We start from the raw sequence: 25,461 nt of genomic DNA, 5'->3' as shown, positions 1-25,461 counted from the left end.
ATTTGAGAGGCTAGTTAATTCCCTAACCATTTAAAAATTAAATTATAATATCTGGGGACCTCTGAGCAGTTCCTCTAGTTAGGTTTTTCTTTTTATTCCTCTTAATTAAGATTTAAATTTTTTAAAAAAAATCTTGTGATGTTTTATCTAATCTCTATAATTATGTTGATATTTTTGCATATCTTGTTTATTGTAGAAAAATTTATACCAGTTTGAGAACAAAAGCTTAAAAAGCTGGAAGCTATAGTGTGTGTTTTCTTTAATGTATCAGTGAAAGTATTTTTCTATTCTTCCTGAACTAAAGAACTTTCTAATTAGTAAATTAATTATTTGCATTCCAGCTCAGTCCTCATCACATGTGGTAACAAATTACATTTGGCTCTGTCTTATAGAATATTTTATAGCAAGGATACAGAATTCAAATATAGGCCCCCTTCACTCTTATGGCACTGTTTTGAGCATTTCAGGTATTAATCATTGAATTTTGTGCTGTCATTTGTCCCTTGCTACTTAGCTTTTAATTATTTTCATGTGATTTGGTATTTGTATTTACCCAATTCTAGTCCAACTGAGAGCAGAATTAGAAATGGCAAATTTTTGGATATTTTGATGACATGCATTTTAAAGAAATTAGAGAACAAATACTATATATGGAAAACTAAGTTATTTTTACAGCTCTGAAGTTACATTATCTTGGGAACGTGTGTGGTTTGGCTAGAGAAAACAATTTTCATTTTTGGAACATCACATTTAAAAGTTATATCATAGTTGATTCAGGTAATTAAATATACTTATTAAATTTACTTTTAAGTGTTTTTATACCTTTGTTGGAAATGGCTTTCTAAAATGGTGAAGACATCTCTCTTTTTGTTTTTAAAGTAAGTGGAACCTGACATTGCAAGAACACATGTTTCTGGACTTACATGTGCTCAGTAACAAAGAGACCCAACATTTTCAGAATAGGAGAAAATGGGACAACCTCTCCAGATTGAATACAAGTTCAGTTACATCTCTCTCTCTCTCTCTCTCTCTCTCTCTCTCTCTCTTTTTAATACCCTACTTTTGCCATCTGTGTAGACTTCTGGAAAACCGTTGTTGCTTGGGTTCTTTCCTGTGTTACCTTTTTTCTTATTTTGGTTTGGTTATTTCCATGATCCATTAAGCTGCTGCTGAAAAAGACAGACTCTGAAAACCCAGGAGGAAGGCAAGAGAGTGGCCGGCGGGGTTTCTGCCACTTTTGCAGGAGAGTTGTTCACCGGCAGAATCCCAGACTGCAGACTGTACCCAGCATGGGACAGGGGCCACAACAAAGAAGGCACCTTTCTTTCTCCTCCCATTCTCATCTTTTGGTGATAAGACCCAACGCAGCAGCAGTGCCCACAGTTGGTCTGGCGGTTTCCAGCAGCATCAATTGGCTGACAAGAAAAGTTCTTCGTGATCCTGTTGTTAATGAAGTCTTGGACCTTACTTTTAACAGTACTCCCAATGATTGACAACTAACTGATCACACAGTAGTTGATGGCTGAGTCTGACTCGGATTCCGTGGCCAACTAAAGAGCTTTCAGAACCTCCCAGGCATCCTTCTGGCTGTTTGCTGAAGCACTGTTAGTTGTAGCCAGCTAAAAGAAAATGGCTCTTCCCCATGGAGTTTTCCTGTAGTATTTCAACATCTTTGTTTTATTCTTTGCTTTCTTTCCCCTCCTCGTTCCTTTTCAAGAAAATAACTACACTGGCAGCTTCTACATTTCCAAGCAAAATTCTTTAGTTTGTTTTCAGACAGTTTTTGCAGAGTGCCCAATTTTGTGACATCATGATCAAAACCCCAGGATGTACCAGTACATCCTATTCTGTCAGCAAATAGATATTTACCCATCATGATTTCTTGGGATTTTCCAGACCTCCAGCTCCCATGACACTTTACCTCTTTACAGCTGCTTTCTACAGCTTTCAAACTTCTGAGCACACCTATTGAGGCTATCATAGAATTTATGCTTCCCTTTTTCTAATTTCTTAAAATGTTTCCCTGTCTTCAAAATATCCAGACTTTCTCCATATCTAATCCCGCCTTCAACTGAACTGTACTTAGATAAACACAGATACCAAATCATCTATAATAATAAAAGCACAATATGCTAATTAGACTGGACAGCCGAATGACCTTACGGATGTCCTTCTGGATAACCTTCCGGACGAAGCCAGGGCTGCAGCCGTGGGATTGAGGCAGCTGCCGAAGCTGTGAGGGAGGGATCCAGGCAGCCGCTGCGGCTGTGAAAGCCTACTCTTGCACGGATTTTGTGCATCGGGCCTCTAGTATGAAAATAATTACGAAACTAAGTGGTAAGGGGCATTGGTTGATTCATTTGTAAGTGGTACAAGCCAGAATATTTGATTTACTCTTTCTTGAGTATTGCCCTGTTGTTTCTGTTATTCTAAAAGAGGCAAGAGTTTTCTGCATGGGTATTATGTAATTTCTCATAATTAAATAAATCTCATAGTGATATTTTTCATAATTGAAAATGACAGTCCAGAAAAATACACTGCTCTTAAATAAGAGCTTCGTCAATCTTTCTTCCATTGCTTGGCTGACATTTGAAATCATAGAAGTTTATTGGGGTTTTTTCTTTTTGAAAAAATTCAACTACTTAAAGCATTGTGTTATTTATGAATATTGATTAGGTTGCCCTTCATAATGATGCTGATGTTATAGAAGTACAAGCTGGAGAACAACTCTATGTAAAACATTTTTATTTAGCACGGTTACCTTCCTATTATTTAGTCAATTCTCTTAACACTTGGAGGGTATGGAATACATTTTAAAGATGTATTTGATTATCTCTTGTACTTGGAAATACATATTTTATTTAATAGTATTTGTAGATCATATCTATTTTTTCCTTTCTAGATTAAGTTGCAGAGTGAAAATGTGCCTAGAGGTACATGTTTCAGCAGTTCACTGAAAGACGAACGCATCTCAGTGCCTAGTTGGAGAGCAGGGTTCTCAACCTTGGCTGCACATGAGAATCACCCTGGAGCTTTTGAAAATTTTTATTCCTAGGCTGTACCCTAAACCAGTTTACATCAGCATCCCTGGGGCAAGGATCCAGGCATTAGTACTTTTTAAAGCTCCCTAGGCAATTTCAGTGTGCAGCCAAGGTGGAGAACCTTGTTTTAGAATGAAGTTAGATATAGCATCTCCTTAGATTTAACTGCACATTAATGTTGGAGCGTAGGTTTGATTTCTTAACTAAGGCTGAGTAGGATATTTTGCCATCAATATCAGATAGGGAAGAATTTACTTAGAATTTACATAAGTTGTGAAAATATGGTAATTTGGTTAAATATAGTTTAATATTTTGAATTCAGAATTCATTTAAACTCTTTTACTTTCCGTGTGAATATCATGATCTTAAGGGACAAAAGAATCTAGGCTTTAACTTTTGCTTAATTCTTATATCTTCAAACTCTCTTTTATTTCTCTTTGTTCTGAGCCCTTTGCACAAGTATATGTTTAGACTTATTATTCAACAAGGGTTTGAGGCAGTGTAGCAGGATATGTGAAGTATGACAGGTGGTATAATTAGCATAAACACAGGGTGAGGAGATAACTAGGAAAAACATGGGTGGGGACAATGAAGAGTTGGGAATAAAACTAAAAATTCATGGCCCAGTGACCTATGCACACAGTATAAGACACTCCTTGAACCAGCAGGGCACACAGAGCCCACTCTGTGACATTTCTGCAAGAAAAGGTGAGTGCCCCTGCCAGGATCGGTCTCTTGAGATTAGTGATCGATGCGGTTCAGAAGGAACCGAGACACTGAGAGATTGACCTTTAACATTTCTGTTATGTGCTAGACATTTTGCAAGTTTTGTAGACCTCAATTTGCTTGTAGCACAGCAATCCTACGTAGGTGGCATTAGTAAGCTCCTTTGACAGAATAGGAAACTGAGACTCAAAGATGCTGCCCAGGTTATCAAGATGGTCAGTGGCAGATCCAAGCTGCAAAGCCTGCTGCATCCTACACTATGGCCCTTACGTGGCTCCCGCTGGGCCACACCCTTGCTAATTAGAGTTCCTGCTTGTTCACCGTGCTCTTTATAGGAAAATTAGAGGCCTGATGCACGAAGATTCGTGCAAGAATGGGCCTTCCTTCCCCTGGCTGCCGGCACCGCCTTCGCTCCGGCCAGGAGTTGCCTTTCCGCCTTCCCACGCTGCCGAGAGGCCTGGAGTGGCTGGGGCGGTGGAGAACGCCTGCGTCGTCTCCATGGTGATGACGCCAGTGTCCCGCCCCGCCCCGGCTGCTCAGTGCCTGAGTATGCAAATTAAACCGCCATCTTTGTTGGGTTAATTTGCATACCCACTCCTGATTGGCTGGTGGGTGTTGCAAAGGTATGGTCAGTTTGCATCTTTCTCTTTTATTAGTGTAGATAATTTTGTTTTGGCAAGGGCAGGAGAAACAAATGCCATACAGAGGTATTTTAAAATCCCTTATGAATATTTTAAAAGGTCCCCTCCCACCCCCATTTTCCCAGTTTTTGTTTTTTTTGGCAGTTTTTTTTTCCCTCCAGGGTAGGGCACTCTGTTTTTTTGTGTCTCCCACCAAACCCAGTGCATCCCACCTGAGACGCCTGTGTCGTCCCTGGTTGGCCGACTTGGCTGGGCTGGCACAGCGGCAGTGTGGGGTCCCTCTTGGTCTCCTCCACCTGCATCGCTCTCAGCAGAGGGATGCTGCTGTGGCTGGCACTTCAGTCTTAGCAGATGGAAAGGCCTTTACTTGCTACCCCATTTTAGGTTGGTTTTCTCACTTTTGTGAAATTTGACTTGTGATGCGTTTCAGATAAAGCTGCATGAGCAAACCCAGCTCTTTAAGCCCTGGGGAAGATTCAGTGCTGTGCCATCGCTTGGGTTGGCACTTGGTGACATGTCCGAGTCTTGTTTCACTAGACTTCCAAGGGAGCCAACTGTGTCACATTCCTTGACTATAGTTTTGGCAATTGTGTTGCCTGGATTTGAGAGTCCTTTGAGTTCTTCCAACTTTGACCTCTTGTTTTTTTTCTCTCCCTTTGAATTTTTTTACTCTTTCCCATAGTTGTGACATTCAAACCACTTTAATGCTATAGTCTCCCTTCCAGCTTTGCTTCCTACTCCCTTTTTCCTTAAAAAAATATTTTTATTGATTTTAGAGAGAAAGGGAGAGGGAGAGAGAAATATAAACATCAGTGATGAGAGAGAATCATCAATCGGCTGCCTCCTGTATGACCCACATTGGGGATTGAGCCCACAACCCAGGCATGCGCCCTGACCAGGAATTGAACCGTGACCTCCTGGTTCATAGGTCGATGCTCAACCACTGAGCCACGCCAGCCATGCCCCTTTTGCAGGTGAGACTAGCTAGGCCTGCTCTTCTACTCAGGCCTTTCTTTCACATTCCTACCACCCAGGTGCCTCTCTGCCTGCTTCCTGCCACTTTGCCACTTGGAAATGCTTATTAGAAATGTAGAACCTCTGGCCACAACTCAGACCTACTGGATCAGAACCTGCATTTTCACAAGGTCCCCAGGTGATCTGTGTGCATATTCAAGTTTGAAAAGCATCTGAATCACGCTTCTTCCATGGATTGTGTACTAATTAAGAGAATAGAATATTAGCACTCATTCATTCTACAGGAAGAATTGGATAAAAAGGTTTTTAAAAATCATATCCATTTATTCTTTGGCCAACACTCTTGTCACTTTCAGAGACAGGAGGAAATGAGTGTGTTTGGGAATAAATGGCTTTGCCTATCCTATGAGTGAAGTTAGGGCACTGGGAAAAGCTGGGAAACTTAGCTGATAGATTGTTACCAAGAAAGGATTCAAATAGCAGCCATCACCACTGTTTTGAAAAGAAATGGAGAAAGTAGTTCTGTGGAAAGACTATTTGATCCAAGAAATATTTATATTTTTCAAAATATAAAATATATATAATTGCCTGGCCATTGTGGCTCAGTGGCTGAGCATTGACCTATGGGCCAGGAGGTCACAGTTCAGTTCACTGTTGGGGCACATACCTGGGAGGTGGGCTGGGTTCCTAGTTGGGGTGTGCAGGAGGCAGCTGATACATGATTCTCTCTCATCATTGATGTTTATCTCTCTCTCCCTCCCTCTCCCTTCCTCTCTCTGAAATAAATAAAAACATATTTAAAAAACATATGTATTCACACACACATATACATATAATTGCCTTAATTAATTTGGGCTGCTATAACAAAAATGCCATAGACTGGTGGCTTATACACAATAGAAAATGATTCTAGAGACTGGGAAGTCTGAGGTCAACACGGTGTGGGCATCTTTCAGGCTGCAGACTTCTCGCTGCTTCCTCCCGTGGCTGAAGGGGCAAGTGAGTTCTCTGGGGTCTCTCTTTTAAGGGCACTAATCTCATTCACGAGGGCTTCATCCTGATGACCCAGTCACCCTCCAACGGCCCCTACCTTCTAATACCATTGACTTAAGAATTTTGGAGGACCCTGGCCCTTGTGGCTCAGTTGGTTGGGCGTCATCCCATGCACCAAAGGGTTTCCCGTTTGATTTCTGGTCAGGCCCCATGCGCAGTTTGTATGCTTGATCCCCAGTGGGGGGCCATTCGGGAGGCATGATGTTCTGCTCTCACATCATGCTTCACTCTTTCCCTCTCCCTTCCTCTCTCTCTAAAAAAATAGTAAAAAAAAAAAATGCTTGGAGATGTGCTATAGAAGCTGCTCCTGCTGATCACTGTCTATGAACCAAAAAATATCCTTTCCTGATGAGGGGACTAGCTAATTGCCTGGCCAGTAAAAAAAAAAAAAAAAAAAAAAAAAAAAAAAGAATCTTTGGGGAATAGAAACATTCGGACCATAGCTAAAGTATAAACATGTAAGTTTTGTGCCTCTGTAGAAGGCAGCTACACAAAAGGTGTAAATATAAACTAAAATGAGGGTTGCATAGGCAGGCAGAGCACCTAGTTCTTATTTTCTTGAGTGTCTTTCTACCCTGTTTTTGGAAATATTTTTTACCATGGGGGTTCCATGGTCAAGGGCAGAGTGACTAGTGTTTTTCTTTAAGGCAAGTTTCATCACGTCTTTAAGCAGAGGCTCTACTGCATGGATAGGCTGCACAGTAAAATGGATGGTGTAGGAATGGGGGACACGGACCCCACAGCCAAGCAGCAAAGAGGAACAGTGAGGGGGCACAGAAGAAGAATATGAAGTTGTAACCGGTCAGACTGATGCAAGTCCACTCTCAGGCCCCCACCTCTTCTTTCATCTTCCATAGGGGTGTATTAGTAGGGCGGGTATCTGTATTCCTTGCCTGTTTTTTTTTTTTCTTTTCAATCCTCAGGGCCTTTAAATGTCCAGCTGGCACCTCTAAGACCCAAAATTTTGAAGGAATGGAATTTGTTATATCTATAAGTTTTCTGAAAGAATTTCTCCCTACGTTAATTAAAGGAGTTTTTCTCTCTCCCTTTCTTCCTTCTGTCCCCCCTCACACCCATAACACACACACACACACACACACACACACACTATGTTCACCACCGTGTCAGAGAACCTGATACTCTGGGTAGGAAATGATACAGGCTCTCTAAATGCAAAGGACTAAAAAACGTGCTTTTCCAGACTCTGACCCAACTTTGCATCACTGCAAAAGGATTTCTTTTCATATGGGCATTGGTGGGTTATTGTGCATTTTGATTAATGATTGAAGAATTTGAAGGCTTGAAAGGCATTCATTTACATTGAATATGAAATGGTGAGAATGTAGAGCACATATATTTTCAAGAAACATCATTCCCATCTCTGTGAACAACAGAGGCATCCGTTTAAGCTGGAACTTGCCTAACGCTGCAGGCCTTCCAAGTGGGCCGTGCCCACAGCGAGCAGATGCTAGTGACTTGAAATAGGAATGGCCCGGGCAGCATGCCATTTCTCCTCCAGAAGCATCTTATGGCATCAAAACCTAACACCAGAGACAGATGGAAACTGGAACTCAGGTTTCAGATCTTGTTCAAAGGACAGGAGTTGCCGAATCGAAAGTGTCAGATTTAGAAAACCTGTGATCAGTTAAATGGAAGAGGGAAACAATGAAGGGAAACTGTTCTTAAATAATTAAAAGAAAATGGAAAAATTAGTGATTTTCTTAGGAGATTATCCATGGTTAAAAGCACTTAAGTAAGCATATAAAATAAGGTGTGTGTATGTGTTACATGTCGTGGTATTTTGGCAGTTGTCTGACATACAGCGTTTTAGTAATTTGACGATTAATTAGTACTGAATATGCAAAGATTGCAGCCCAAATTGGAGTATTATTGTCAGGCAATTTTACGTTAACTCGAAGTTAACTAGATGCTCAGTGTTGTTGAAAATATTAATAGGATGCACAAATACACTCTTCTTTCATCATAAATACATGATAGCATAAATGAGGCTTCTTTGAAAACAGGTTTTTCTTGTGGCTTGTCGATAGCACCTTAAAAGTGAGTTACACTCGTCTGATACCTTTGATTGAGGGTTATCATTTGGCTGAAGCTTTATACCAGTCATCTGGCAGTAACTTAAAATGACAAACCAAAACCAAAATGAACTTGACTATTGCCGAAAACGGTGGTTTATTGAAGTTTCCCATTTGTATTATTTCAAAACTTTGCTGTTCTGCGTCTCCCTGTAAAACTACAGCAGTGTTGCCTGAACTGTGATACACAACGTATTGTTTTCCTACATTGTTAATCTGGGTTCAACTAGGACAGTTTATCTAGTGCAGGACTTCTCAGAGCCTTTGACAGTACCAATATTCCTGTGACTCTTTTAGAGTGAGATTTAGTATCTGATGTTTTTCAAGCCCATTTCACTTTACCAGTCCCCCTCTGCCCCTTTATCTCCTTGGTGGAACATTTACCATGGACAATAGTTTGGGAAATGATAATCTAGCATTTTCTTATGTATTTTCTCAGTTACCATCACAGCGCCCTGAGAAAAACAGAAACAGTCTGTTGTCCCCTTTTAGATAAGGGAGGAGCTAAGACACGCACCAGAGTTCAGGGTGGCACCAGGAGCCACCATGTCTCCTAGTAACTCGCCTAGCCTTTCGTCTGTCCGTAGAGGCCTCCAATTCAGGTCGGAGGCACTTAGTCATGTACGGCAGGGTCTTTGCTGGCAGAGTGGGGGGTCGTCTGGGCAATATGGTGACCTGAAATTCCTCTGACCTGTGGCTGGTTCAGAGGTCTATAGTCTACACAGGCCTTTCTGATTCTAGCAAGTTGATAATGAGGGCAAGAGGGTTAGGTCTGATGTAGCTACTTGGAAGAAAAGGTTTAGGCAGCTTCCTACCACAGCCCCCCTCCCCAGGTATGCTTATAAGTAGGAAAGTTAGCCAGATGCTCAACTGTGGTTCACTTGTGGTTCACTCGGGCAGGGAAAGTCACTTTCTCGAACTAGCCTCTGATCACTGAAGTTATAAAAGCCCTGGACCGTATAATTGATAAGGCACTTTTGCACTTCTATATTTTATTTCTTTTAACCTTTTAGCATCATAATTGATAGGGAATGATAATGATAACCTTTAACTTTGTGGAACACTTCCTCTGTGGCTAGATCCTGTTCAAGGCAATGTACTTATTTCATGGAGTGTGGACAACATCACTTGTGTTTTCCCGATTTTTATCCCATGGTACTACTATGTCATGCTTTGCTTTTTTTATAGAAAGAAATTCAAGCCATGAGTCAGTGCAGCCATCCCAACGTAGTGACCTATTACACCTCTTTTGTGGTAAAAGATGAACTTTGGCTGGTCATGAAATTACTAAGTGGAGGTAAGTGGATTTTGTCATTGTTTGCTTGTTTTCCTTCTGTAGAAGCCTGCATATTGGTTAAGATTTCAGATTTGATCCCCTTACACCTATATTTAAGTTTTGCATGGGCCCTGGCCGGTGTGGCTCAGTTGGTTGAGCATTGTCCCATGCACCAAGAGGTTGCTGGTTCTATTCATGGTCAGGGCACATGCCCAGGTTGCAGGCTCAATCCCCAGTGGGAGGCAACCTATCAATGTTTCTCTCATTGATGTTTCATTCTCTCTCCCTTTCCCTACCTTTCTCTCTAAAATCAATTTTAAAAAGTTCTGCATGGTTTATTACTGGCTTAGAGAATAAAGTCCAGTTCAGCTTAACTTCTAGAATATGTGTCCCCTTCTACCCCGATTTTTGTGGCGTAGGTTAGACTCCCTAAATCCTTCCTGCTCTCTGATGTCTCTGTGCCCTCACCTGCGCTGCCCCTCAGCCCTAGATCTGCTCTTTCCTCTCCACGCGTTCAAGTCCTAAAAGCTCACCTGCTCTCTGCAGTTATCCCGCACTCTCTTCACAAATGTTAACCAGTTCTTCCTTCCCTAAACCCTTCCTTTTAAACATTATTCAAGTCCTTGACACATTGCAATATAATGCTTTATTTCAGTGCTGCTGCGATGGGAATGTTCGATAGCTGTGCTATCCAGTGTCTGCTAGTTACATGTGGCTGCTGAGCACTTGGCATTGGCTGGTGCTACTGAGGGACTCAATTTCTGTTTTGTTTTAATTAGCTTATATTTAAATAATGCAGGTGGCTAGTGGCTACAGTGTTGGACAGTGCAGATTTAGATTGTGGATTCATGAAGCAAGCACAGTTGAATGCACTTTTTTTTTCTTTTGTTAATCCTCACCCAAGATATCTTTCTATGGATTTTTAGAGAGAGTGGAAAGGAGGTGGAGTGACAGGGAGAGAGAAACATTGATGTGAGAGAGACACATCAATTGGTTGTCTCTCACATGCGGCCTGACGGGGGCCAGGGATTGAGCCTGCAACCTATGTACATGCCCTTCAGTCCACGGGCCGATGCTCTATCCACTGAACAAGGCTCGAATGCACTTTTAATTCATTGCATCTGAGACCCAGTGGGTCCTCAGTAAATGTTGTCTCAATTGAAACGGAGAGAGACTTTCCACATGTTAAATTATTTGCGTGCGGTATTGATCAGAAGTGGCACTATTTCATCACATGTTTGCACTCGGGCAGGGAAAGTCACTTTCTCGCACTAACCTCTGATCCCTGAAGTTATAAAAGCCCTGGACCGTATAATTGATAAGGCACTTTTGCACTTCTATATTTTATTTCTTTTAACCTTTTAGCATCATAATTGATAGGGAATGATAATGATAACCTTTAACTTTGTGGAACACTTCCTCTGTGGCTAGATCCTGTTCAAGGCATTGTACTTATTTCATGGAGTGTGGACAACATCCTCAAATGGCAGGTGTCACCATCCCTGTTTTCCGAAAGGTCAGAGAGTTAAATAGCTTGCCCAAGGTCACAGTTACCTTCAGTGCTGGAATGTGTGACTGTAGGACCTGTTGACTTCAAAGCAGTGCCGGATGTATTACCACCTTCACTCTACACGCCCCCACGTTGAAGCACAGAAAGCAGGTTATTTCCTTCATAACATCCAGCATCCCCACTTCTCCAGCGTGTCCTCTCTCCAGGGCACCATGCACTGTCTAGCACCCTGAGATGTGAAGTGTGGTTAAGGAGCAAAGGAGAACATTTTGTGGTGCCTGGACGAACCCCAAACTGGCTCAGCACAACATGGGCTGTAGAGCAGTCCAATTTCATCTGCAGACCCTTTCCCAGCTAAGGCTGAACCAGGGAGGCATTTTATTTTATTTTATTCTTTTAAAGAAAGTATGTTGGATCAAGCAGAAGCCCAGAAATGAGATGACGAATGCGTTGTAATGGCCTTGGGTCTGCTGTGGAGGTCTCAGTAGGGAGCCTGGCAGCTCTGAGTTCGGTTCTATTCTAGTATTGTCAATCCTGTGCGCCATTGTTTCCTTGAGTGCCTACTTGGTTTTTAATTAAAAAGTGAAATAAAAAAGGAAAGACAGAAGCAAAAGGAAGCCTATTGGAGCCGGACACAGCGGTCAAGTGTCAGGCCTGCTTCTTGAGGATGGCACTTTATCGATGAGAGGATCTAGTCCAGTGGTTCTCAACCTTCCTAATGCCTCGACCCTTTAATACAGTTCCTCATGTTGTGATGACCCCCAATTTCATTGTTACAAATTGAACATAATTAAAGCATAGTGATTAATCACAAAAACAATATGTAATTATATATGTGCTTTCCGATGGTCTTAGGCGACCCCTGTGAAAGGGTCGTTCGACTCCCAAAGGGGTCGCGACCCACAGGTTGAGAACCGCTGATCTAGTCTCTTCTCGAGGGGCCCACCCACGGTAACCTGGGTTGCTGGATGGCCCCAGATACTCTGTTCAGGCTGAGGATTTTACTTCCTCTCATTATTTATTTTTATCCCAATTAACCTTTTATAAGCCTGAGAATATCCCCTGTCCACTTTCCTCAGGACTCGCTAGAAAATTTCATTGTCTTTTAAAAGAATACAGTTTCGTCTCCTGGCCTTTAGTGGGTAGGGGGACCAGGCTTTACGTTTCCACAGGGAAGGCGAGTGTGGGCAGAAGTGGATGCTTGCTCAGCTTGCTTTCAGCAGGCCAGGCCAGAACTGCATATATGCCTGGTATGGTGTGTCCTTATAAGGTAACAATCAAATGGTTTTGGAAGTATGATATTCTGAATGAGCCAAAAATCCAAGAGTCAATGAATAAACAGATGTTCCATTTCTCTCTGAGGTTGGACATGTGCATTTGTTTTCTTCTATAATATTTTATCACATTCCATCTCTTAATGAGGGGTGGGTGGTTAATCTGGTGTAGTAACATCTGATGAGGAAACTCAGCCCTCTTAGTTAATCATGGAGAGCTTGGAGCCTAAGTCAGGTCCTGAGGTAAGCCATTTGTTAACACATCAGAAATGTTGACTCCCCTGGGGGATATTGGTTTTTAAAATGACCCAGAGGTTCGGAATATTAATTACTCTGTGCTGAAACATGAATTCACAGTGCCAAGGATGCTAATCAGTTTATTATAGCAGAGCACTGTGTATTCATTCTTTTATTATAAAAAGTCAGTATGTCAACTACCACGTCAGTGAAAATACAGATTGCCTGGAGTCACAGAAAGGAATCTTGCGGTTACCAGCAGGCCTGTAGGCAATACACCGTTTCTCTCTCCTCCCACCTGTATCAGCTGCTCAGGGTGGCTCACTGCCACCTCTCTCCTGGCCTCCTGGTCCTTTCTTTTTTCAGTTCAGATGTCTTGAACCCTCTTTTGAGTCTGTAACCAGCTGCATGTCTGGGGAAAAAGGGGTTCACTGGGAAGTGGCCCTGAATAGTCTTCCGGTTCCTGACCCAGAATCCTTCTCACTTCAACTGAAAGTGACCCTGCAAACTTGTATGTATTGTGTATGGCCATGGGTTGCCATGTGAGTGTTTGTGTGCCTTGGGGATATTTGTAAACAAAAAACATATTTTTATGTCCTCATTTACTTTTCTAAATAGGGAACCCTGTTGTGGAAAGGCAATGAAGACGCTCACCCAGTTTTTTCGATTCTTCTGCCTGTCCACTTAGGTTCAATGTTGGATATCATAAAATACATCGTCAACCGAGGAGAACACAAGAACGGAGTTCTGGAAGAGGCAATAATAGCAACAATTCTTAAAGAGGTTTTGGAAGGCTTAGACTATCTACACAGAAACGGCCAGATTCACAGGTATGGCCTCTGCAGAGATGTTCAAATTCAGCTGCATCTTTAGTCCTAGTTAATAAAGACTATTAAGGAAAGACATATTGCAGGTAGGTAGGTATTGGCACTGTTTCTAACTTAGGCTACATAGATGGAGGGGGGATACTTGAGAAAGAAAATAGAATATAAAGGGTACTGAGTGGACTCATGAAAAAACATCCGTTCACCTGCTGCTCTTCAAGCATGCTCATTTGAATTGGATATCATTTCTAACTTTCTAATACAGGCTAGACTGTTTCAGACATTGTAATATGTTCATTATTTTTGACATAATGGTGAGAGGGAAGGAGGAGGCACTGATTTCATCTTCCTTGAGATATAAAATGCCAATTTAGATAGCCAAACAGCATAGACTATGAGAACCCGGTGTTTTGGATGGGTTAGCATTACTGGGGTTCTTAGGTATAGTTGTAAATAAATAACCATTTACCAGTAATACTAATATTTTAATTTCCCTACTCAGAACTATAAGTGAGCAATTTACTTTCTTTCAATAATTAGAAAAATATTACTTTAGAAACTAAACTTATAGATTATCATTTTTAAATTATTAAGACCACTCAGCACACTTCTATATAGTGAAGAAATATAGAATATTGTAAGTCGTGTTCATAATCAGTGTCTCTTCAGAGGAGAGACTGATCAAATAAATTGTTTAAGAGGCTGATGGGATTAATTTGGAATTACACAACAGACAAATAGAACAGCTTTACATAGGCTGGGCTTTAATTCTTGATAAAACAATAGTATTGTGAATATATGGACAATCTTAACTCTAACATAAAAGAAAGCATCTACTCACTATTGATTTAATTAAATCTGGATATTGATTTCACAGAAAATATTTGTTACTAACATCCCAACCACTCCCGAGGAACAAACTATAAAATCACATGTATTTTATAATTTTTGATATAATTTTAGTATTTATAAAATAATGCCAAACTAGCTGTATTCTATGATATGCTTTAAAAATCTCCCTGAGTGAATTAATGCAATATAATATCGGTACTGCACAATTCATTCTTCTTCTTTTTTTTCTAATAGAGATTTGAAAGCTGGTAATATTCTTCTGGGTGAGGATGGTTCGGTACAAATAGCAGGTAAAGCTGATAAAGATAAAATCTTTACTTGTTTACAGAAGTGTTACATTTTCAAGGAATAGAATCGTGCCTAAGAAATGAATAAATACACGTAATCTGTTTCAAGAATGTATTTGGGCTTCTGTGTTATAGAATGTTTGGTTCTTAGGCATAACACGTTTTCCTATTGTTTTGATAAATCTTTGTTAGATCATCCTAGAAATAATAGCCCTTTGATAAAGAACAATTTTACTTTTAATTATATTTTCTACCGTTTAGATTGAATACTGGTGATATTTATATAACTGCATGAAAAGCACTTTGAGAGTTTTTTGATGAGTTTGAAAGTTTAAAGCATTGTACACGTTAATTTAAAATCTTTTATTTCGAAAGAGGTGGTAGAAAGAATTGTGAACTCTTAAAATCTAGGGCTCACTTTGCTCTTAAATCTGACCTGCCTGGCTATTCTCCACCGTTGTCTGGCACGCTGACAAGTAAGTGTCTACCGAGTGAATGCATCAGGCAGCCCCTCTATGTACAGAACATCTCAGTTTGTTAATCTCCTCGAGGAATCTGAGTGGCCTGGGGTAATATGTAGCCGGATGCAGGTTGACTCTTGTTTTACCCATGGCCATGAAGGCCTGTCTCAGCAGTCCTCTTGGCGATCAGTGCTTTTGGCATTTTTGGCTGGACAGTCCTTCCCTGTAATGGACTGTCCCTGTCACTGAAGGGGGTGCAGCCCTCTGGCACCAGGCATGAGATATTACTAGCATCGTCCTTGGTGAGAATCGCTGACCTAACATCTGTCGTTGAAGAATGTTGGAGTTCGCCCCAAATGTTGAATCAGCCTAATCTGCTTCTTTTTTGAGTTGGAGGGAAAGGGCCCTGTTTGTTGTGTGTGTGTGTGTGTGTGTGTGTGTGTGTGTGTGTGTGTATGTGTGTATGTGTGTTTAGCATGAATTTAGTTATTACATGAGAGTTGATCACAGTCCTTGGTCCCATTTTTGTTTCTAAACAAATTGGAGGGTTTGGAGTTATTCGAAATGCAAGCATTTCAACAGAAAACAAACACACACCCAACACAAGGATAGGCCTTGAGTCATCTCTTTGATTTGTTGTTTACCCCTCACTGCTTAGTGTATGACTTTCATAACATGTTGAATTTTAAACCATGTAAGTTCTAACCTAGTAAAACAAATGAAAGGAAATGAGTCAGTAATGAACTCTCAATAGTAAAAGCCATGTTCAAACCTCTTATTAATGCGAAATTTCAAGCACAGCCCAAAGAAGAGAGAAAATTGGAAGAACCCTCTTGTACCCATCACCTTACTTTTATCAGTCTTTGGCCATTCTTGATTCATCTATCTTCTCCCTCCCTGCTTTGGTGGCTCTTATTATTAATGTTGAATTTCATTCTTGAGGCATCCAAGTTAGTGAGATATATATATATGAAATCTTGTCCTCATTGTAAAGAATGAAGAATGGTCCTTATTCCACAGGCTAAGGAAAAAAATACTTCAACTAAACAAGTGATAACTGAACACATTTGTGGACAAAAGCTTCAAACCGTTCAGCACCAGAGTAGTCTAGTTAAGTACAAGCTTGGGGGTCATCAGCCCGGGCTGAAATTCCCAGGTCACCACTCAAGCTCTCTGACCTCGGTCAGGTTCCCTAACCTCTTTAAGACTCAGTTTCCATAGAGTGAAATACAAATATAACCCGCCTCATCATTTTTGTGTGAAGTCAAATGAGGCTCTTTATGTCCAGTGACCTTAACAGTGGCCAGCATACATATATGATAGGCACTTGGTAAATACCAACAGCTGCTGCTCCACTGTGGCTGTTGCTGGCACTTCTAGTACTGTTACTACTATTGCTCCCGTTGCTATTGTGGCTGCTGTTATTACCACCAACAGGATCACACTGCCTCTCCCTCGCACTGCCTGGAGGTCATAGGTACCTCAGATTTGTCCTGTAAGAGGTTCAACTCTGAGGAGCTCTGTGAGTTTCACAAAGGCAGTGCTTACTAATTAAGGAACTTAGAAGTTAACTTCTCATTCATCTTGCTCTAAGCTGATATGGAAGTGCAACTAACTGTTTCTGTTTTGTGATAAAATGATCATTTCTCAGTATGAGGCTCAAAGTAGCAGTGAACTGCGTTAGGAACATGGAGATGGGTCAGCCCCTGCCTTGAGAGTGGAGACTCACAGCGACAGCACAGTGTTGCTGCCTGTTATATTTGAGCAAATGGAACATTACTTTCACTCAGACTGTGTGTGCCCTCTTCCCTCTACATCAGCGGTTCTCAACCTGTGGGTCGCGACCCCTTTGGCGGTCGAACGACCCTTTCACAGGGGTCGCCTAAGACCATCCTGCATATCAGATATTTACATTACGATTCATAACAGTAAAAACATTACAGTTATGAAGTAGCAATGAAAATAATTTTATGGTTGGGTCACAACATGAGGAACTGTATTTAAAGGGCCAGAAGGTTGAGAACCACTGCTTTACATCTTTATGCTCTTTAGGCCTTGTATTTTGAAATAAAAGTTAAACAGGGGAGAAGTTTGCATTTATTACTTTGTAATGTGTGTTTATTTTACCTTGAGAGTATTATTATGAACATGGCTTTTAAAAAGAGTTTTGTTTTATCCTCACCCGAGGATATGTTTATTGATTTTAGAGAGAGAAGGGGGGGGGAGAGAAAGATAGAGAGATAGAGAGAGAGAGAGAGAGAGAGAAATATCGATCAGTTGCCTCCTGTACTCATGCTGACAGGGGATTGAATCCGCAACCTAGGTTTATGTCCTGACCGGGAATTGAACCTGCAGTTTTTTAGTATATGAGATGACACGCCAACTAACTGAACCACCCGGCCAGGGCTAAAAAGAGTATTTTTGCTATTCTAATAGAAAGCAAAATTTTTATTTTTAAAAAAGTCACTTCCTCTATTGTATTTACACATATTTCCTTTCTCAGAACTTTTGGTTAGGAAAGGGAAAATTAAAGGGCCTGGTTGAAACCACAAAAAAACACCCACCTTATTATGCAGCCAACAAGGGAGAATAAGGCTAATATACTTGGTTCTGTTTCCAACGGTACAAATGCGTGGGAATAACGTACGTTTCATCGACGGTGGGTATGAAATCAGGAACTGATGTGTGTGGAGTGCTTCCTGTGTGCCAGGCCAGGTGCCCTGCTGACGCTTTGTGACTCATTAAGTCCTCACCATGGTCCTGTGGGGAAGTGCCACTTTTACACCCATTTTACAGACTAAAACCGAAGGTTCAGAGGGGAAGGTAGTTGCCCAGGGCACTCATAGCACAAGTGGTGGAGTCAGGCTCCAAATTTGGGCATTCTGGTTCTAGAGCCCTTGACCCACATCCGTGGGACTTCCAGGGAGAGAATCCCAAATCTGGATGGAAACAACCTCAGTTTTGGACGGAAGACCGTTAGCAGTCACTAACCCCTGCACATCTCTGCATAAATTGATTTTGTTTTGGGCTAGGAAACACATTCAGCACCTCTTCCCCCTTCTCCAAGTCGAGACACACAGCGTCATTTGTAAGGTTTTAGGAGAAGCAGTCCTCTTCAGGCAGCATTTGGAGCAGAATTGAAGCACAGTAGTGACAACACACCCTCTTCAGACTGGAAAAGGTTGGGAAAAGGCTTTACATCTTATGATTTCTTCTGCGCTTGGACAGCCTCTCTGTCTTGTGACTCCCTGAGAATAAGCTTGGATAGGAGGCCGTGGTAAGAGTAATCGTTTCTGCTGTACTACGTGCTAGAAGGAGTGGCTCTTTGAAAGTCATGCCCTTCCCACGGCCCCGCGTTTTATTTTCCAGTTTGATGCTCTGTCATATTGTCAGGAAGAGCTCAGTGCTTTGTCTGGCCAGTGACTCAGCCCGTTTGTCTGGAATTAATGAGATGCTGTTCTCAGCCAACAGAAATTCACATAAACAGGTACCTTTGGGGTGGTCACTGCAGATGTATTGATCTTAGGAGCCTTTGAAATGGTGACCACTCTTCAGGTACTATAAAGATGTTGATTTCACAACATTGCTTTTCTAAAGAACTTTCTAGAAGGATGTACTAACAACTACATTATATGAGGAAGAGCTCATGCTCATTTTCACTCACTTTTGCCTTTTAGGGGTGTGTGAGTACGTGTGAGTCTGAATTTTCCATCCTCAGTTTTCCTAACAGAAACCAAATCTGGTACTGAGCTAAGGCAGCCAGAATTCTAGAAATTTATCACTACCCCTATCGTAATGTATCTGAGCCCATGAGATAAAGCTTAAGCACTAGGCTTTTCACTGACGAGGCACATTGATATGACTCGGGGTAGCATCTCGGTTTTCTGGGAGGGAGATTATATCCTTAGTCAGCCTTTGAATACATTTTCAGCTTCAGTCTGCATCTAACACTATGACTAAAACTTCTACCAGGAAAACGTGGAACTAGACTTAACTTGCTTTCAATACTCAGATATTTTTCTCAAGGAGCCAGAGGGAGGTGTGCACGGTGGTGGAGTTTTAGGCCCACAGCTGATAGTTTCTTTTGTTGCCCTCCTGTGTTCTTTGGCTCCAGTGAAGTGCACTTTGACAAGGGGCGGGTGGAAAGAGTATTTTCTGTGTTGTAAGGAAGAGAGGCTGCTGCTTCAAGCAGGTAATATGGGCTCCGTGTATGTATTCTGGCTAGTGTCAAAAAAGCTCAGAAAGCTCCTGGGACATCCAGATCAGGGAATGATGACTTGTCATCAGATTTAGGAGTGTGTGGGCTTTGACACCAGACTTCTTCGGTTCACATCCTGGCACTGCTCCTTCTAGCCCTGTAACTAAGACATTTAACCTCTCGGTACTCAGTCTCCACATCTGTGCAATGGGAAAGTGCTTGTGCTAGAGGGCTAAAGGAGTTAACACACATTTCGGTTTAGAACTAGTTAGGCCATACTGCTTTTTTATTGAGATGGGTTTGGTGCCCTTTAATTATTTAGGCTGTTGTAACATCGACAGGAGGCGGCTAGGGAGGCCAGGCTATAAGCACCCCATCTCACCTCCCGCCATATCATTTTGCTCTTCCTCCGTTAGCCCTTTGATTTCCCTAGTATCACCAGAGTGAAAAATCTACGACGCCAATCTGACCATACAATTCCCTGGTGCAAAGTTAAAAACTTGCTGAAGACATAAAGCTCTGGCTCCCCTCAATGGCACCTCCTGAAGTGAAGGCCCCTCCTATTTTTCCCTGTCTCCTCCCCCTGTGCTTTCTGCTTCACCTCTTCGAGATCCACCCTCATTACGTCAAGCACCTTACACTGGTGGCTTATAAGTGCCCTCCTTTATACACTCCGACTAGATGGCAGTGAACCTGGGTCTCTGCGTCCCCTCTTCCCTACAGATCATATACTTACCAGCTGTAAACACTCCCTCTCAGCACCACCCAACAGTGCCTGACACAGGACAGGTGCTCCCAAACTTTTGGTCAATGAGAACTGCACGGCAGGCGTGCTGGACACCCTCTCTTGGCAGGTTGTGCACACACACCCGCCTCTTGTGGTAGAAGGTGGGTATGTAAGTCGCAGCTGAAAAGCTCAAACAAGTCCAAATATACCAGCTTAACAGACAGGGAGGCGAAATAGAAAATATTTAGGTATGTATGCGAGTGCATAGTTTTAAGGCTGAAAATAGTTTTTTAACAGACACTTTTCAGCTTTGATTTTAAGCAAGCTCTGCCTCAGCCAGCAGATGATGACACGATTAATAATGTTAAGGAAGACTGAAGCAGAGCATACGAATTAAGGGCCATTGGCTACATTCAGAAAGCAGAGGACATGTGCAAATTAAAACCTTTGGGGGCTATAAAGTGCATTCTAGTGAACCACAATATGTGGTTTGAGTTTCAGGAAGTTTATAATTATGTGAATTATGGTTTAACAAACTTGCCAAAATTCACACACACACACACACACACACACACACACACACACACCCATTTGATTTAAGTAAATAAGGACAGCGGATTAATATGGCCCCCTAAATTTGGGGATCTTGGAAAATGGTAACATGTGTGAAACCTCTAGCTGGAACTGAGAATGCAATCGATTATGGAAACTTCGTTTTCCATCCCAGCTGCACACCATGGGTGAGAAATACTTGGGAAGATTTTAAGCAGCTTCCCATCCTGTACCAGCTGCCAGCAGTAGTTGAGCGGCAGCTTTAGGAAGTCTTGGTGGGGTGAGCCCAGTGGGGAGCATCGCTTTGCTCTGCTTTCCTGCTGGACGTCTCCTGCAGCTGTGCACCCAGCTGTGCACCGTTAGCTGCGCGGGGACAGAGCTGTGCTTCCAGGAAGAGCGTCCCGGAGGACGTGAGGCAGATGGCCTCAGTCTTCCCTCTGCCTCCTCCCTCCCTCACATCTCCCCCTTCCTTTCCTCTGTCCTGCCTTAAAGGGCCTTCTTTGTCATTATTAAATTAAATTTTATATATTACCACAAGCTGTGAAAGTCTGGAAAAAACAAGAACTTTTAGACTGAGAGCAGAGACATTCAAGTCAGTTCTCTGCTGGATCGTGCGTTGTGTTTTTTTTCATTTTTCTGTTTCCCAGAACCTCCATTTGTTAAAAAAGAAAAATGTTCCTTCCCTGGTGAAAAGGTGAACACTAGGTGTTTGGGTTTAATATATCTTAAGTGGGCAGCTGACAGATATTTACTGAGCACTGACTGTGTTCCAGGCACAGGCCTCTGAGCTGATAGGGTGGGGTGGTAAGCCATGGAGGAGACATGGTGTCTACTCTCATGGAGGTAACCCTGCAGGTGAAACAGACATGAAAAGTTGGAGATAGAATTGAATTTCAAAGATTTGTAAGTGAAGAGAAGTGCACCTGCTTGAGGAATCTAAGTGGGCCACATTAGGTCTAGTTTAGTAGGTTGTCCTGGGGATAAACCTTAAATATGTATTGTAACTGTGAATGATTTAGGAATAGGTGCTTTTGACTAATACATCTTATAAGTTACTACAGATATCGTAAGATTAGAGATTTTTAGGAAATTGAAATAATGTGGACATGTATTTATACTCTATGGAATATGGCTTAACATCGATCAGCCGCCTCCTGCACATCTCCCACTGGGGATGTGCCCGAAACCCAGGTACATGCCCTTGACCAGAATCGAACCTGGGACCTTTTTTCAGTCTGCAGGCCAACGCTCTATCCACTGAGCCAAACTGGTTTAGGCGGAATAGGTGCTTTTGACTAATACATCTTATAAGTTACTACAGATATCGTAAGATTAGAGATTTTTAGGAAATTGAAATAATGTGGACATGTATTTATACTCTATGGAATATGGCTTAACACTTGATTTTATAAAGTAAACTTGAGGATACCAGTCGCCAGCACTGTCTAGCCCCCTGGGTTTCTAATGTCCCCTGTGCCTGCTGCCAAGTTCTTTCCTAGCCATGTATCAACTGTGAAATGATGTTCTTGGGTTCTCAAGTTTCCTTTCCCTCTACAGATTGTATAGCTGCCATACAGAAGAACCCTGGGACCCCAGACCCCCAACAAAGTGCCGTTCCCACAGCCCTCCCCACCTCTTTCAATGGCAGCTCCATCCTTCTAGTGGACAGACCACAAGTGTGGTGCTCACCGACATTTCTCTTTCTCTCATACCCTGTGTCCTGTCCATTTGGTCAGCAAATCCTGTTGTTAACCTCGTCACTGCACCTCCCCTGCTGTCATCCTGGTCCAAGCCACCATCATCTCCTGCCTGGGTTCATAGGGTCACCCCCTAAATGGTACTCTTCTTCTGACCGTCCCCTCACGTGTAGTTCCCTACATGGCATCCAGAATTATGCTGTTCAGTCAGTTAAAGGCTTATCTCATGCCTTTACTCAAAACCCTCTAATATCTTTCCATCTCAGAGCGAAGTCAAAATCCTGATGGTGGCCTACCGCAGGGTCTGGCTGAGCTCATTTCCTGCGTCTTCCTCTCCCTCATTCCACTCCAGTCAAGCCGGCCTCCTTGCCATGCATGCTTTTGCCTCAGGACCTTGCACTGGCTGCTCCCTCTCTCTGGAATACCCTTTAGTACCGCCTTCAGATTCTTGGCTCAAATGTCACATCAGGGAGGCTTCCATGGCCATCCTATGGTAAATTGCAGCTCCCCCACTCCTGCTTTTTATCCCCGGATCTATTAGTGGTTCTCAAGGTGTGATTCTAGACCAGCAGCTTCACCATCACCTTGGAAACTTGATAAAAATGCAAACTCTTGTGCTTTTTCACTCCTGGATCTGCTGAATCAGACATTCTGGAGGTAGGGCCCAACAATTTGTATTTTAAGAGCCCTCTAATGATTCTGATGCACACTAAAGTTCAAAAACCACTGCTGTATATTATACTTCATAATTTTGTTTATTATCTGTATTTACTCAATATCCTACCCCCACCCTAATTTAAAGTTCACCTTCATGAAGGCAGGGTCTCTGCTCTATAGTCCCAGTGTTTAGAACTGGAAGTGACACTTAGTAAAGAGCTCAGTAAATAGTTGTTGAATGTATTCCTGAACATATGATTTAGTCACTTTAGATGAAAAGAATACGGAGCAATAGAGTGTGATCCTCATATTTTAGTGAATTTTCAGTGTTAGGAGTTTTAGATGTAAAGTTTTTATTGTCACAGATTAAAAAACTCCAGATTCTTTGAAGCTAAACTAGTCCTTTGCAAAAGTCTGTGGGAATGATGCAAATTGTTGCTTTAAATACTTGTGGCAACTGGAATTGTGCTATTTTAATTATCTCCCATAGGGACCATCTCTTCAAATGGTACAGATGGGTTATTCTGGTGTATTGGAAACTTCTAATAGTAGAGCTAGTTGAGTAGAGATTTGTGTGAAAAAGACCCCCTGCAGATATATGAATATCACATTGGAAATTTAGACTTATTAATTAATATTTGATCTAAGTTACTTGTGCCTGTCTTTGCAAATATGGCCAGCCACGAGCCCCGTTGACTACAGAGCATGCGTTTGGCTTGGGAAATGATGATACCTGTATAATATGCTCACCTAGTGCTCTCCTTGTAGCAACTCTGTCAGTTCAGCTGAATAGGTCTCACAGAAGAGGTGACTGAGGGCTGAGCAACTGGGGACTCGGTCAAAGTCATTCTGAAGATTGTAAAAGCAGATCACTCTCAGGTCTCCTGGTGTCTCTTTCAGTCCTTGGCTCACTTCCTTGCCCTTAACTGCTCCCCATCCTGCCCCACCCCCTTGCCTTTGAACTCTATGCCTTTTGACAGTTCAGCTGCCCTGGGGCTCAGATTGTCATCTGTAAAATAAGGAAACTTGACAAGAATTTCTCCAAGTGAAGTGGTGTGTGGGTAAAGTTGCATAAAAATGTCCTGAGTATCCCTTTGTTAGCCTTAGTCATGAATTGAAAGTGTTCAGATCAGAGGATATCAAGGAGGGGAGAGGAAGCCAAGTATCTGTCCTTTGGCTACTTTTACCAGAGCATCTTTTAAGATATCCCTCCTGTCTCCCACTGGGGAGCCAGAGAAAAGTGGATTTGTGACCTGGGGATTATCTGTGGTTTTCCTTTATTCCTTGTAATTATCATGCTTGATAGAAAGTTCACCACGAGTGAGTTCTTGGTCATGTCTACCATCGGCTTCAGAAAGCTGGTTTTTGCCGGCACCTGCAGCACAGCTGGCCCGGGTCACTGCGCCCTCCTGTGTGGCCTCCTTCCTTCTGTGTCTGCCCAGCCAGGTGTTGCCTCTGGCTCCACATCTCGCCAGAAATGCACCTGCTTGGGGGAAGTTCTGTGGCTCTTATGTAGAGGGGTAGATTATCTGCAGTTTTCTATTTCCTTAAATGAGTGCTCTCTCTCACACTGTGTCTAATGGCCTGTATTAGTCAACTGAACTGTGGGCCAGTTGTGAATTGACATCAACTACCACTTCTTGTTCTCTCCCTTTATCCTTTTAAGCCTGTGTTGTCTTGATTGTGAGAAGGTGGCGGAGTTGGGGAGGGAGTGGCAGCTTGTATAGCCTTGGCATTTTTAACAAGAATCCTCCTGTTGAATTTTTCTTATAATCTATCTATGTCTGTGCGAATTGATGTTGATTCCATGTACACAGTGCAAGCAAGTGCTAAGAACTTCTCCCTTGTGAGTAAAAATATAGCACATTTGAAGGAAACCAGTTGATAGCAACTTTAAGAGCCTACCCACATGAGACACCAGTCATGGGAAGGTTTGCTTCTTTGGTTTCTTTTATTTTGAAAGGTGACTAAAAAGACTTTTGACTTCTTTCCTTCTTTTGCTGACAGCAAAGGCTGTGAAATTGTCATTCTCTTATGTTTCAAAGAAGGTCAGGACTGCCTCTCTCTCTCACTCATAGATGGGAAACACGGATTCGTCCAGAGCAGCTGAGAAGTGACTGTCTAGGTCCCAGACTGTGGAAATAGGTCAGATTGTATTTTCTGACTCTGAATGCCTTGGACCCCATGGGTGGGTGGGGGCGGTAGCCTATAGAACCAAACCAGGTCATTGAGCACCATTTACTTGTAAGAAGGAATAAGTGGAATTTAAACCAGGAGTATTATGGGAGAAAAGGAGATCGGGTGGAGAGTGAGGGTTTCAGAAAACTCCTTTTGGTTCTGTCTGGTCCCTCTTGGGGTCCTTCCCTCCCCAGCAGGACAG

At 42.2% G+C, this 25,461-nt stretch overlaps 1 protein-coding gene across 1 annotated transcript in view; it reads left to right on the top strand.

The window, feature by feature from the left end:
* Positions 1 to 25,461, top strand: part of STK39 (serine threonine kinase 39) — a 226,408-nt gene that overhangs the window by 5,701 nt on the left and 195,246 nt on the right. Inside the window, exons 2-4 of the mRNA XM_014545426.1 lie at positions 9,718 to 9,826; positions 13,515 to 13,656; positions 14,737 to 14,792. Coding sequence (XP_014400912.1) covers positions 9,718 to 9,826; positions 13,515 to 13,656; positions 14,737 to 14,792 — 307 coding nt within the window. The remainder of the gene's footprint in view (positions 1 to 9,717; positions 9,827 to 13,514; positions 13,657 to 14,736; positions 14,793 to 25,461) is intronic.

The sequence above is a fragment of the Myotis brandtii genome, unplaced genomic scaffold, assembly GCF_000412655.1.
Source record: "Myotis brandtii unplaced genomic scaffold, ASM41265v1 scaffold112, whole genome shotgun sequence".
NCBI lineage: Eukaryota > Metazoa > Chordata > Mammalia > Chiroptera > Vespertilionidae > Myotis > Myotis brandtii.
The sequence above is the reverse complement of the archived record's forward strand: the minus strand, read 5'-3'. Positions and strand labels throughout refer to the sequence as shown.